The sequence below is a fragment of the Oncorhynchus mykiss genome, chromosome 26, assembly GCF_013265735.2.
Source record: "Oncorhynchus mykiss isolate Arlee chromosome 26, USDA_OmykA_1.1, whole genome shotgun sequence".
NCBI classification, from domain to species: Eukaryota; Metazoa; Chordata; class Actinopteri; order Salmoniformes; family Salmonidae; genus Oncorhynchus; species Oncorhynchus mykiss.
Genome location: NC_048590.1, coordinates 46,707,530 through 46,722,469, shown reverse-complemented (window position 1 = coordinate 46,722,469; position 14,940 = coordinate 46,707,530). Strand labels below are relative to the sequence as shown.

At 42.3% G+C, this 14,940-nt stretch overlaps 1 protein-coding gene across 1 annotated transcript; it reads right to left on the bottom strand.

Moving 5' to 3' along the window:
• Positions 1-311: 311 nt before the first annotated feature.
• LOC110526772 (RNA-binding protein with multiple splicing 2) lies at positions 312-13,355 on the bottom strand. Its single transcript, XM_036963721.1, has 8 exons — positions 12,875-13,355; positions 9,577-9,654; positions 8,139-8,177; positions 7,679-7,741; positions 6,286-6,436; positions 5,420-5,568; positions 1,450-1,522; positions 312-1,344 (listed from the first exon to the last, which is right to left on the bottom strand). Exons 1-7 carry the CDS (start codon positions 12,932-12,934, stop codon positions 1,457-1,459), a joined length of 606 nt encoding a protein of 201 aa, XP_036819616.1. The 5' UTR covers positions 12,935-13,355; the 3' UTR covers positions 312-1,344; positions 1,450-1,456.
• Between the last annotated feature and the right edge of the window lie 1,585 nt (positions 13,356-14,940).

The window sequence follows — 14,940 nt, the reverse complement described above, 5'->3', positions numbered from 1 at the left end:
CAGTGCATCACCCAATGTACATAAGCAGCTGGTTCTATTGAAAATGGCCACTTAATCCCTTGAGAAGCCATCATGCTTGGTTGGGCAGAAACACATAACAGCTTCAGAGGGCAGAGTGGGTGGTGTAGGTCAGCTCTACTGGTAATACAAAGAGACTAATACAATAGTACGTTTAAAATGTATAATTGACCTGGAAACATCTGAAATTAAGCTCTGATGTACTGTAAAGTGAGTCAGCGAAAGCATAGTTTAGGCATAACACACAAAGGACATGCATAGTTTAGACCTGGTTAATTCAATCAGAAAAATAATTGCATTCACTTTGTTTAATTCATAAAATGGGAACAGTTGTACATCTCATGTTCAGCAGATACAGAGACAAACTTATTCTAAACTGCAAACTTAAATTTCTCCATCCACCTAATCCTGCTAAACCATTAAAAAAAATGGCTTCCAAAAGCAACCCCTTCATGTTTGTAGTCCAGTTTCACATTCTGAATAATCAACATTTTACAGCAATCAATTTCTTAGCAGTCCAAATGGCACATGGGCCACTGTTAGAATTCTTCAATATTTCAGTAGACCCTCAAATACAATTGCACTTTTTTTTTTAAGTACTTACAGGATTATAGATCAAAACACCAAAACACAAAATACTCCTAAACAAACACACGTTCATTATTTAGTAGCACAAAACGCATAAATATACATTAAACAGAAGTACAAAAATAGTTGTACTTTGCATTTGCTCAAATATACTCTTTATAGACATTGATATTTTGGGAGAGACTGGGATTGTCAGAACCTAGGGGTGCATTCTACAAGGTCCATGCAAGAGGAGCCATCTACACAACAGTCCATCTTTCACAGGTAAGACCAGGAATACACAGGAAGCAAAGGGGATTCATTGTCTAGACTTTAGGTCCAGATAAAGAAGCAACACAATCACTAAGAAAAACAAGGACACAGAACTCTGCTTTCTAATTCATGCCAAAAATACTTCAACATGCAATGACTGAACTCTTAGCTCTCTAGGCCATAACCCAAGGAGTTGCTTTATAATGTATAACTTCTTCAGAAGGTTATTCTCTTCAGGTCATTATTTGCTATGGCGTTTACTTGGCTCACGTGAGGTTTGGAAGTGCTAAGATGGTACCGGAATAGTTGCCAAAAGGAAATCAGCTCAATCTGTCGATGGCAAGGTTGTCAGTTCAGACCCCTCCAGAGAACATGAATAGGTCTGTAATGCACATTTGTCCATTAAATAAACCTGATTAAATTAATGACGAGCTCAGTTAAACCTCCCTTCAACTGGACGGAGAAGGTATGGTTCCCAAAATACATCTGAAGGGGGAAATTGGACAAAAGTAATTTTCAATCATTTTAATGTAATCCATATTGTATGTTCTGAAAAACTTTTGATGAAAGCACTTGTATAAAGATACTCACTATATATTTAACAGAACTGCCGGGACTTCCATCCTGGCTGGTTAGTTTCAGATGGAGTAGGGTACCAGCGCATCTAGAGAGACCAAAGAAACCAGTCAGACAATAACAATTGATCGCATCCAGTGAGATTTCCCAGCAGGACTGTAGGAAACAAGACTTTAGACAGAAAGGGAAATAAATTAACGTTATCCTAATTGTTGACTGAAGTCTTGTCACCTATTGAAAAGCGCTAAAAGGATAACACATTTCAGAGATTTGGATGAACTGTCCCTTTAAGCAGTGGTCATTCAAAGACCATAGGAATGTGGGTCACAGCTGCCCTATGACAATGAACAGTATCGTAACACGACATTCATGGAATAGCTTGCTTGTCTCATTTCCATGTGATCAACATTTCCATCTTAAAAGCAACTGATTGACAACTACCTTTCCATACCTCTGGTCCAACTAGTTTGGTTGGACTAAATGAGGTCAAACAGATACACCATGGCACAGTACAAATTGACAGGAACAACAGTTCATACTTTGTATACGAGTTATTGCCTTAGGATTTCAAACAAAAGACACCTGAAATTTGACCATGACAGGGTGAACTACCGGTAAATGTAAGGTAAGCTTTGGTTTTGGAGACTTACAATTCATTGGTGGTTTGGCAAATATACGAAGTTCAGTGTATTTCTCTCATTCATTCGACATGAGTGTTGGCTGGATCAAATTCAGAGCATTTGAGGGATCTTTCATCAGATGGCAATTAGGAACTCTCCTTTCCATTTCAAACAGAAAAGCTTCTGTTCCAATCAAGGACGTGGACAGTAAGTTATCACCGCCAAAGAAGATCTGTCATGACCGACAGTTTTCTCCCAGTAAATACCACACATTTCTGAGGTTGTTTTACCCAATGACAAACACAATCGCTGCCCATTTCACAGGGTAACACTCCACCATGTTCATACATTACACAAGTGAGCTTGGCGTTGAACTTCAAATGACCCGTGGCAGAAAGTTTCCATTCTTGCCGGGCCTGACTACTGCAGTGTGGCCCATTGTACCATAACACCAGCACTTAGACCGCAATTAGCTAGCAATGGCAGGACTTCAGACAGTTCTCTGCCTCAGTTTGCAGTGAGAGCATTCCTACAGCACACAGATGGAAAGGCTGGTTGAAGGGTCCTATAGCTGGCTTCTTTATCATGGGCTAGTTTCCTCACAAGAGTCTCACTTGAAGGGAGAAGCAGTGGTGGAATTGAGGGGGAACCCACTTAGAACAGGGCCTCGTTCAACAGGGGACAACATTGTTGAAGGTTCGGATATAAATATATAAAGAACACTCCTCTGACATGAAGCCGAATTGCAGCTAGAAATGTAATGAACAGATGTAACGTTTCAATGTTATCCTACAGATTGTGGCCCCTGGATTCCAGGTGTAAACTATGTGGCCGGCGATACGTCCATCAGTCTGTCCCCAAACCTCCCTACTTGGGTATTCCTGAGTGAAGTCATTTCCACCACTGGGTAGGAGTGTCTCCTCCATCGATTTAGAAAAGGTCATTTAATATGATCTCTATCGTCTCCTCTCCCTAATGGCCCTACTGTGTGAGGCTGGATATGGACTTAACAGGAAGGAAGTGAACTCTAATGCATCCCCACCTTCAAAGCCTCCCGTCACACTTGCAGCTTTCAGGCCCAGACACCTAGGAAGCAGTGGGAGCTATTCTCTGGTAAGAATCAATGAGAGAGGGGCTGTGAGGGCATGCTACTAGCGCAGAGAAGGGCATGCTACTAGCGCAGAGAAGGGCATGCTACTAGCGCAGAGAAGGGCATGCTACTAGCGCAGAGAAGGGCATGCTACTAGCGCAGAGAAGGGGATGCTACTAGCGCAGAGAAGGGGATGCTACTAGCGCAGAGAAGGGGATGCTACTAGCGCAGAGAAGGGGATGCTACTAGCGCAGAGAAGGGGATGCTACTAGCGCAGAGAAGGGGATGCTACTAGCGCAGAGAAGGGGATGCTACTAGCGCAGAGAAGGGGATGCTACTAGCGCAGAGAAGGGGATGCTACTAGCGCAGAGAAGGGGATGCTACTAGCGCAGAGAAGAGGATGCTACTAGCGCAGAGAAGGGGATGCTACTAGCGCAGAGAAGGGGATGCTACTAGCGCAGAGAAGGGGATGCTACTAGCGCAGAGAACAGAGAAGGGGATGCTACTAGCGCAGAGAACAGAGAAGGGGATGCTACTAGCGCAGAGAACAGAGAAGGGCATGCTACTAGCGCAGAGAACAGAGAAGGGGATGCTACTAGCGCAGAGAACAGAGAAGGGCATGCTACTAGCGCAGAGAAGGGGATGCTACTAGCGCAGAGAACAGAGAAGGGGATGCTACTAGCGTAGAGAACAGAGAAGGGGACGCTACTAGCGTAGAGAACAGAGAAGGGGACGCTACTAGCGTAGAGAACAGAGAAGGGGAGGCTACTAGCGTAGAGAACAGAGAAGGGGAGGCTACTAGCGTAGAGAACAGAGAAGGGGAGGCTACTAGCGTAGAGAACAGAGAAGGGGATGCTACTAGCGTAGAGAACAGAGAAGGGGAGACTACTAGCGTAGAGAACAGAGAAGGGGAGGCTACTAGTGTAGAGAACAGAGAAGGGGAGGCTACTAGTGTAGAGAACAGAGAAGGGGAGGCTACTAGCGTAGAGAACAGAGAAGGGGAGGCTACTAGCGTAGAGAACAGAGAAGGGGAGGCTACTAGCGTAGAGAACAGAGAAGGGGAGGCTACTAGTGTAGAGAACAGAGAAGGGGATGCTACTAGCGCAGAGAACAGAGAAGGGGATGCTACTAGCGCAGAGAACAGAGAAGGGCATGCTACTAGCGCAGAGAACAGAGAAGGGGATGCTACTAGCGCAGAGAACAGAGAAGGGGATGCTACTAGCGCAGAGAACAGAGAAGGGGATGCTACTAGCGCAGAGAACAGAGAAGGGGATGCTACTAGCGCAGAGAACAGAGAAGGGCATGCTACTAGCGCAGAGAAGGGGATGCTACTAGCGCAGAGAACAGAGAAGGGGATGCTACTAGCGTAGAGAACAGAGAAGGGGATGCTACTAGCGTAGAGAACAGAGAAGGGGACGCTACTAGCGTAGAGAACAGAGAAGGGGAGGCTACTAGCGTAGAGAACAGAGAAGGGGAGGCTACTAGCGTAGAGAACAGAGAAGGGGAGGCTACTAGCGTAGAGAACAGAGAAGGGGATGCTACTAGCGTAGAGAACAGAGAAGGGGAGACTACTAGCGTAGAGAACAGAGAAGGGGAGGCTACTAGTGTAGAGAACAGAGAAGGGGAGGCTACTAGCGTAGAGAACAGAGAAGGGGAGGCTACTAGCGTAGAGAACAGAGAAGGGGAGGCTACTAGCGTAGAGAACAGAGAAGGGGAGGCTACTAGTGTAGAGAACAGAGAAGGGGAGGCTACTAGCGTAGAGAACAGAGAAGGGGAGGCTACTAGCGTAGAGAACAGAGAAGGGGAGGCTACTAGCGTAGAGAACAGAGAAGGGGAGGCTACGAGTTCAGTGAATCAGAAATAACTTCCTCTGTGGTATAAGTCAGTTTGAAGCTTAACAGCGCGTTAAAGGTAGACTATATGATATTATACACATAGCGGGGCAATTTCCTGTTCACAGAAAACAAAATTCAGATCTGCCAAGAATGCAACTAACAGCTCATCCCAGTGGACCTGCCTCAAGTGCACAAAAGAGCCAACAATTCTGTTGGGGTGACTTCCCACTTGCAGACGTCAATGCGTACGTTTGATGGCGTTGTATTGCTGAGTCAACCTTTAAGGATGGCGTCAAGGCATTGAATTGGCACTGGGCTAATGAGTCTCTGGGAGAATGTCAAGAGCACAAGGGCGGACCTATTGGCTTCCATTCTTACTGAACTGCAGTGAGTGGAGAGATGGAAGGACTAAAGGGAAGAGAGACCAGTTGGTCCCGTACCTGGGCGTGGAGGGCTGCAGCAGCAGCAGCCGCTGCAGGATAGGCGAAGGCGCCGTGAGGGAGCCCGGGGGTCAGCTCCGTGGTGTACAGGGGGTACGGGGTCCACGTGTCCGGGGACGCTGGAATCAATGCCGCCCCCGTCAAGTCATCTGGAAACGTGCAGGAGGTAAAAGGGCCGGGGAAACAGTATTGGGTTTAACAATTATCTGTTCAAATGCCCCCATTGACATCATCAGTAGTGCTTAGAGGCTGTTAACTGAATGGGCAGAAATCACCGCCAACTAGAACATTGCACTCAAAACCCTACGGAATCCACGATACAGTACATGTTCCTACTTTAACTTTACAGTTCACGTCATTGTCTTGCTTTCCTCTTTGCGTGAATATTCCTGATAGAAAGTATGAAGTATTTATGTTGGGCTGACTTAGTCAGCGAAGTTAAGCAATTACAGTCATAACATTGTAGATCTTTAAGTGGAAACAATATAACTAAACCCGGTAGAAGTCATCGCAGTACCATTTAAACTGCACTAAGGTCATTAATGCCAGGGCCCTCCAGTGCCACCCCTCCCATCCAGGGACAACAAGCAGGCGAATGGGCAAGAGAGGGGGCACCTGCAGTCTAGGCCGAGACAGACTAGCACAGATACTGGAGAAATTCTGGATTGAAGAAAAAAATTGATTAAACTCTACAGTCCGATGACTCATGCATGTGGCGGGTGAGTTAGTCTTCAGTTGTTAGATTATTTCACCCAATTGTTGGGTTTACTGCAACGCGCCAAGCAAGAGAAAAGGGGGAATAACTGGCACAGTGGTGAGAGTGTGGGTCGAGGCTAGAGTGGTGTTGTGAAGCCGTAACAACTTACATGGGTCCCGTGCAATGAAGTGAGCTCCTAGAGCAGGGTGGATATTAGTGGGATTCGGTGTGCCCATCAGCTTACTCTTTGCCATCTTCGTGTTGGCTTTAGCAAACTCTAAGCGCAGGGTCTGGGGGCACTCGGGGTCAAAACGGATGCCCTGAGAGGAGAGACGGGACGGGGACACAGTATTGTAAAGGTGGCCTAGGTGAGTCCAGGCCTAGGGCAAGTGTGTCAACAGCCTTACATGACCCCCTCTCCATTGGCCCCGCTCCAATACTTGTCCAATGCATATTTCCCCCCCACCTTCATTAAGGTAACCACTGATCTTATACGTGACTGGATAAGAAAAGTGAAGTTTCCCTTTTGTCTTGACCAATCCAACCGCATCAGATCAGTGACAACATCAAACAGGATAAGGTGGAAGGATGCATACTTTTTTTTAAAGTAGTCTCACAGGGCACTAGTACGCTCCTTTCCATGACTACTTAAGGACACATGGTTTGGGTAGGTACTCAGCACATTACTTCCACCATATTGAGCCCTTTCATGATGGAGAGAAGGAAACGAGGAGAGGAAGCTGTGAAAGACTTGGCCTTGGATGTGTTTGACCCTGGTTGTGTTTCTGTGCCCTAAGCATTGTGCCCACATGCAGGTGAGTATGTTGGTGTGTGTGAGTGCGAGACTGCTTACGTGGCTACAGGCTGTGATGTTCCTATAAGGAAGACTATGCTATGAGAGCTGTGTTAGATACAGCCAATGTGGCTACGTAGTGACAGAATAAGAAGTTATATTACAGAAGGTGTTCAAAACACTACCAATGTAGCTCTATATACAATATATTTATATGGCTAAGCAGTGATATGCAAATTAGGAGAGCTATAACGTATTACGAAAGATGTGTCCAATTATACCAAAGTTAACTACCGTAAGTCTACAGGATTCTGGTCTCTGTTTCCAAAAATGGCCCTGCCCTTGAATTGTAAGAGACAAAATGCTTTGTTTGAGTGATCAGAGGAACTCCGTTAGCCCAGCAGTGAAACCCCCCCAACCATACCTCATAGGTTAGAAACAGGACAGAAGAGGTTGAGTCAAAAATGTAGCGTAACTCTTAACTTAAAGCCTGCATTATGACAGTTCTGTTTTGTATGACTCGATTACATAATGATTGTGTATGCCACCTTTAGGTCTAATCTTCTAATGATTCTAAAGACTTCTAAAAAGGATTATACCAAGTTATTAAGCACAATGCAGGCTTTACGCAAAGCATTACCATGTAGCTATATACCACAGAAAGAAACAAAGCAACACATTTTTGGGCAAAATCCTTGTGTCCAGGGTGGATGAAGACATTGCAACTATTCACGGCTACTGTCAACTGTCCGCCTGGTCTGATGCTTACGTTTAGTGCGTTTTTGGCAGCTTCGGCTCCAGTCCGATTGTCAAAGGTGACAAACCCAACTGGCTGGAAGAGAGGAGAGAACACTGAGACAAAGGGCCCCTAATGTCCACCTCAACAGGTTAGCACAGGAAGACTGCCCAAGTACACTTCAGGTAAATGGTCAGAATACAATGGGACTGAATCATAAATGCATTAGACAATTCACAACAGAAGCTAAGCCACATAGGTTTAATATTATAAGATGAAAGCACGGCAACTGCATGGGAAGGTTGTTTCCTATTGAAAAATTATTAACTAGACCAATGTTAGCAATCCAACGTTAATTAGCCATGTAACACTTTTTGATTACCCAAATGGTGGTAGGAAAACTGAACAATGCCACTCAATCCAAGGTGTTCTCCTCATAAAGCCCTCATTTGGGGCCATGAGTCCCCTATAGTAATAACAGAAAGCATCTCACCTGTTTTGATGTCAACTTAATCAGTGAACCCTCATAACCCTGTAAGAGAAGACATCCAATTAACAACGATGAAGTCACATGCAGGAAGCCAGACATGCACTCACCTCAGATATGTTGATAAAAAAAATGGAGAAATCCACAGACCTGTAATTAGGTATTTCTCATTTTAAAGGAACCCATTATATTTTACTGCATAGGTCCAACTGTATTTAATGTTAACTGATGCTCCAGCCTTCTCCTGAACTATTCCGTTTGTTGAAATCTTTCAACCAACTTCATAGGCTGTTCAACAACCAGTGAATTAATGTGAATCATTTTTAGTTGTTTTAAACGGGCCAAGAAATCTTTGGTTTGGATGTCAGTATGAGTCAGATTCCTGGGGAATGTAGGAGATTTGAGCCTGACTGGTATTGATGGATGAGAAGTCTTCTAATCCTGATATACAGACATGGGGAAATTAAACAACTTAAGACGATGTTAGGTTCGGAATGTGTTTTCGTCCTTTCAGGAAATGCAAACCACCTTCAACAGAAATGTAACACTAAATGCATACAACTAATAACAGAGGCAGCTGAAACCCATCTACTTTGCTTCATACAAATCACTAAAAAGCATGTGGGCCTGTGTTTTTTTCCAGGACAAAAAACCTGTCTACAATATCTTTGCGTGTAGAAAAAGCAAGCTGGAAGGGTTGGGAGGTCGATTGCCAAAATAAAGCTTCAGATCCAATATACAGAATGATACAACAGCAGATAGTACAGACTACAACCAGTCTGACAAACAATATATCCAATGGAATCTAATCTATGAAAACAGGCGGAGAATGGACTGGTTTCAGTGATTTCATAGAACTGCTTTGAAAGCTTGTCATGAATCACACATGAAAGGAAATGGATGAATCCTAATCTTCTTGACCTGGAGGGGAGTTGGGTCACTGGGATAGTTGGCCAATAGCAGTGCTATTCATTTACACATTCCACAAGACCATCCATGTGTGAGGGATACCACTTCCATTTTGGTCAGGGAGGGTTAATGAAACTGTACATGTTGATTAATAATATACAATTTAGTGTAGATGAACAGTGATGTAGCGTTACTACTTTCAATATTTCTGGAGTCCTCTGTGGTATTGTAAGAAGGTAATAACAATATATAATTAATCATATGGGCATCTGCTTTGTAATAACGTCAAACTAAGGTAGCTACATTAGCACCCGATGAAGAAGATGTTTGTTAAAACATTCTGTTACAATGACAATACTACTGATTTGCATTTTGTTTATTCTCATTATGAAATGTTTTAATATAAAAATGCAGGAAACAGAACAGAAGAGCCAATGACAGGAGTGGACTGTCTGCCGTCTCCGTTGCAGTGGACAACAAGTTAAATACGGAGGCCAAATTCTTCCATCGTCTCGGAAACTAATCTCATGCTTACCTTAAATGGTCTGAACAGCAGGTACAGTTCACGAGGTTTGATATCCACCGGCAGGCCACTAACAAAAAGTGTTCGTACCTGGAAAACAAAAAATAACAGTATAGTGTATCTCCAGGGCCCCGTTTGTTTATTCAAAAGTTATCAATCCGGGTTTCGCCTATCGGACAGGGTTAAAATGCATAGAAACGGAATAGATAGAATGGACTAATCAGCATTCTACGTCTGCACATTTAATGCTTTCCGATAGGTAAAATACGGCTAGATGGCTTGAAAAATTGTCCAGAGCATGGGATTCAAAATACAATTTATTTGATAGGAAACCAATATTTAGACATTAATAGAATCAAGCATGACAATGAGAAGACTGTATGGAAAGTGGTCCTGTACAGTTCAGTTGGTAGAGCATGGCGCTTGAAACCGGTCACCCATACATAAAATATCAGACAAGCATGACAGTCACTTTGGATAAAAGCGTCTGCTAAATGGCATAATGCATACATATATGAATCGTGTCTGAAGGACGTGGTCAATGGCCAGGTTCTACTCGTTTACATATGAGATATCGTGCACATAAACTTTGCCCTGAAAATGGAGCGCCATCTTGATTTAAAGAATTTGCGGAATCAGGTTTTACTGCTTGGCTAAAACAAATTGTCCAGTTTGAAATATCAACACTAATTCTAAAAGTCTCTGTGCGGGACAAATGGCAGTTCCTACATTCATCTCCTAACAGACTAACCTATTCCTAGTTGACTGAATAAAGATCAATACCACTTGCTTACATGCTGACCACACCGGTCACGTGCGCAAAATAAATTCACACATATTATTCAATCATTGCACAGAACACACTGCAGGTCCTGCCACTTCCTTTCTCCTCATTGGTTTATAGAAGCATATACCCACGTGCCATCTTCTCATTGGTTTTTAACATATGCCCACATGGGTGATTGAAATATGAACTGAGGTCAGTTGTGGTAATGCACCTTATGAAAGTTAGCTGCCAATCACCATATAAAGTCCAAAGAAAAAGAAGCCTGGAAGGAGGAGAGATGACTAGAAACTATTCTGTTTACCGTTTTATGTGTGGATTGTCAGAGTAGAGGACCTTGTGCATTTCAGGTAAAATAACTCCATGTTCATATCCCAGGACGAATTAGCTAGCAACAGCAAGCTAGCTAAATTGCCATAAATGTTTAATGCTGTTCGACCTGTCCCCAAATTAATATAATTGGTTCAGAGTTTGTTTTGATATTTCAACCTGTGCATTGTGATTGTGTTTGGTGTGGTGGGACAAAAATCAATTTGCAACACTACTCTACCTGGTACCATACCACAACACATCAATGACTAGGCTACTGTAGGAATGCTCCCTCTTCAAGCCCCCCCGGATGTCAGCCCAAATCCTTGAACATGCAGTATAAAAAAAACAAAAGGATGTACTATGGTGACAATAAACAACCTAAATTGTGAGTACTGGAGGAATGTCAAATTTGAGACCATCTAAGTACAAAGTAGTGATGTGCAGCCCCTCATGACTCAGGCTGCATTTACACAGGCTGCCCAAATCTAACATTTTTCCACTAAATTATGTTTTTAGATCAGATATTTCTCAGAGGTGGTCTGATTGGCTAAAAGAACAATAGATTTTTTTTAAATAATCAGAATTGGGCTGCCTGTGTAAATGCAGCCATTATTTAGTAGGGAGAAAGGGTTGGATTTCCACATGCGAATTCAACAAACATGGGCCTGTAATGTTGTCCATTGGACCCTGCAGTGGCTGAGGAAATAAACAGGCCTACAGAAGGGCCATTGGGTCCCACTCTGTGGGGAGGCCCGTGCAGCACAATGGACTGCCAGAGGAACAGCGGTGGACAACAGTGCACAGTGTGACACCATTTCCTTCCTTTGACCCGCGCCTGCGAAACACAGCCCGGATACAACATTTCTCAGGTGCTCTGGCGACAGAACTCCCATGCAAGTTTAAGGCACGTACTGTTAGCCACATCCCATCTAGACAAATTCATTCGACTAATTATAACATCTGACTAGGGAATAGAAGATACGCTTCACTGTAAACAGATTTCATGTAATGATTTTAATTGGTTTAACCTCGGAACAATATGGTTTCTTGGACAATTGAATGTTTGTTGAAGGTTAATAAAAAATGCATCAAGTGTGTGTAGGCCTAAATCATACAAGGCAAAGGCAGCAAAACCATACTTAAAGGTATATGGCGGAAATCTGGATCAAAATTAAATAAGTGATTGGGACAAAGACTCCCGAGTGGCACAGCGGTCTTAGGCACTGCATCTCGGTGCATCACAACCGGCCTTGATAGGTAGTCCCATAGGGCAGCTCACAATCGGCCCAGCGTCTTCTGGGTTATTAGGGGAGGATTTGGCCAGGGTAGGCAGTCATTGTAAAATAAGAATGTTCTTAACTGACTTGCTTAGTTAAATAAAATAAAAATGTACATGAAATATAGTCTACAGCAAGTGGATTTCGTAGATCCAGTCAGTTAATGTGCAGAGAGGACAGTAATTTATTTTATTTTTTTTAAACAGTGAAAGATTGGAAATACATTGAACATTTCTTTACCGACCACAGATCAGATAAGGATCGGAAATGTGTATTATGGCATAAAAGTCTCATGTTCTGTTAGGTGCCGATCGTGTGAGCTGTTAAATTCATCCGCCGTAATATGAAATTAGGTGGGTCTGTCCATACAGCGACAGAACAGAAACCTGAAATTCTTAGGCCTACCGTGGATTTGAAAAACAAATATTAAAATGCTTAAAATTAAGTATAACCTATAGATCTACAATTGTATAGATTTGGGAGTTCAAACCAAATAAAATACTGAAATACAGCGCAAATGTCATTGCAATTAGGCTATAGTCTAAAACAATATTTCACATGGCCATAACAATAATCTACTGTAGGCCTAATTTAAAGACAGCAAGCCTTGCAAAAAAAATAAACATTCCTGTGTTACTTGCAATCAAAAAATAACGTCCATTTAAAAACGGAGGCACACCCTTTTCAGAGCTTCCAACGGACTCGGACGACTTTTTGGTGAGAAACCCATAACTTAAAGGGAACTTCACACCCTTATTCTCATGCGATGTGCTTTGAATCAGTTGATCATTAATTAGCCTGCAATTTTGGGGAGCAAAACTATTTGCATGCTACTCTACATCTCTTCCAGGCTAGACTTCGTAGCCACGCTCACAACCCGTTCCAAACAAAGACATAATACAGAACTTTTGACCAAAAAAAATGTCCATATTCTTACCTCCTCTTCTATGGAAACGTTATTCGTCTCGGAATCAGACTTCAGACTTGTGATAGACATGTTGAGGTTTACTTCAGCGTCAGTTAGAGAAGAAATGTGAAGTTCAGAGTATTTTCCAAGTGCGCTTGTGGTTGAAGAAGTATTGGTTGCGTTTAGACTTCAAGAAAGATGTGCCGAGGTGAGTTCGTGGTGTAGCCAAAGTATCCAAAGATGTATTGCGAGAGATAATCATTCATTAAAATAAACTTAAGGTGGATAAGTGCAGTGTGAAGGTGCGACAGTGGGAAAGAAGTGCTCGTATGCACCTCTGCTCACATCAATTGCGTTTGGTTGGGGAATCTGGTGGGAGAACAAGTAAACTTTTTCAGTGGAGCGCGTCTCCGCGGTCGTTCCCCTGTTTTGCAATTAGGTCATCAATTATGTTCCAGCCCTGTGTGTGCTGTAATCATGTTGGAGATCCGCCTCAGCTGGTGTCAAACCCAGCCCCTTCATAAATGCATCACCGTTTCTATTGGAGACCATGAGCCAATAGAAAATATGTTATCAACCCATACGTTCTCTTTTTGTCTGCCTATAAAATGAGCATTCCACACATTTTATTATAGACCTATATATCTCAAGGTATGGTTGTTTGACATGCATTTCGAGTATCTTATTTTCTTGTCAAATCAAATTAGCCTTTAAATAATGACTGAGATTATTTTCATGATTAAAAAAAGGAAGATTATTTCATATACAATTTCAGTGTTGTTTGATACAAATTGACTTACCTTTCATTATAAAAAAAACACCAGCCATCGAATTCCAGAAACATCGAACCTATTATTTGTGCCAGTTATTTGAGATACTTTAGAATTGAATACCAAATGAATAGGCCTTTTATATTTTATATTTGTGATATTATAGGCCATTTTAATTAGAACAATATTTTTTTTTGTATCATTGGCTAATATTATTTAATTGTGAGCTGTATATTTGTTTTATATAGCCTAATAATATTTATTATCACTGATAAAACATTCTCTTTTATTAGCCTAATTTAATTTGACAAAGTTGATATTCAATATAAGCCTACTTTAGGCTAAATATTTCACATGTCTGTTTTCTTTAAAAGGCTCTTCTGTATAATGCATAACGGTAATGATTCCACCTGCTGAAAAAATGATTCAAGACAAAGATCAGGGATATTTCACTTAAATCCTGAATAAATGCTTAGATAACACCACATTTCGATTCATTTAATTATATTATGACATATTATCCCAAAGTATTAACTGTTATAGTATATAGTGAGCTTCTATTCACATTTGCAAATCAATGTACATGTTTTTCTTTCTTTATAACATAGATTACTACTACTGCATTCTTAAACTGCATTAATTACTAGTCAAATGTTTTAATCAAAGTTAATAGTACAGAATCAATACAATTATTCTGTATCGAAGTATACAGAATCCTATACATATTTTTATGTTTTATAATATGCATTTCATGTTGACCAGGTCTTTATGAACAGATTGTGATGAACAAATATTGAAATTGTTTAAAGCAAAACTAGATCAAGTTTATGCCAAAGCATGATGCTGGAGAAATGCCCTGTGGCTGGTGTATCTCACGTACACTACATGACCAAAAGAATGTGGACACCTGCTCGTCGAACATCTCATTCCAAAATCATGGGCATTAATATGGAGTTGGTCTCAACTTTGCTGCTATAACAGCCTCCACTCTTCTGGGAAGTCTTTCCACTAGATGTTGGAACATTGCTGCGGGGACTTGCTTCCATTCAGCCACAAGAGCATTAGTGAGGTCGAGCACTGATGTTGGGCGATTAGGCCTGACTCGCAGTCGGCGTTCCAATTCATCCCAAAGGCGTTCAATGGGCGTGAGATCAGGGCTCTGTGCAGGCCAGTCAAGTTCTTCCACACCAATCTCAACGGACCATTTCTGTATGGACCTTGCTTTGTGCACGGGGGCATTGTCATGCTGAAACAGAAAAGGGCCTTCCCCAAACTGTTGCCACAAAGTTCGAAGCACAGTATCATCTAGAATGTCATTGTATGCTG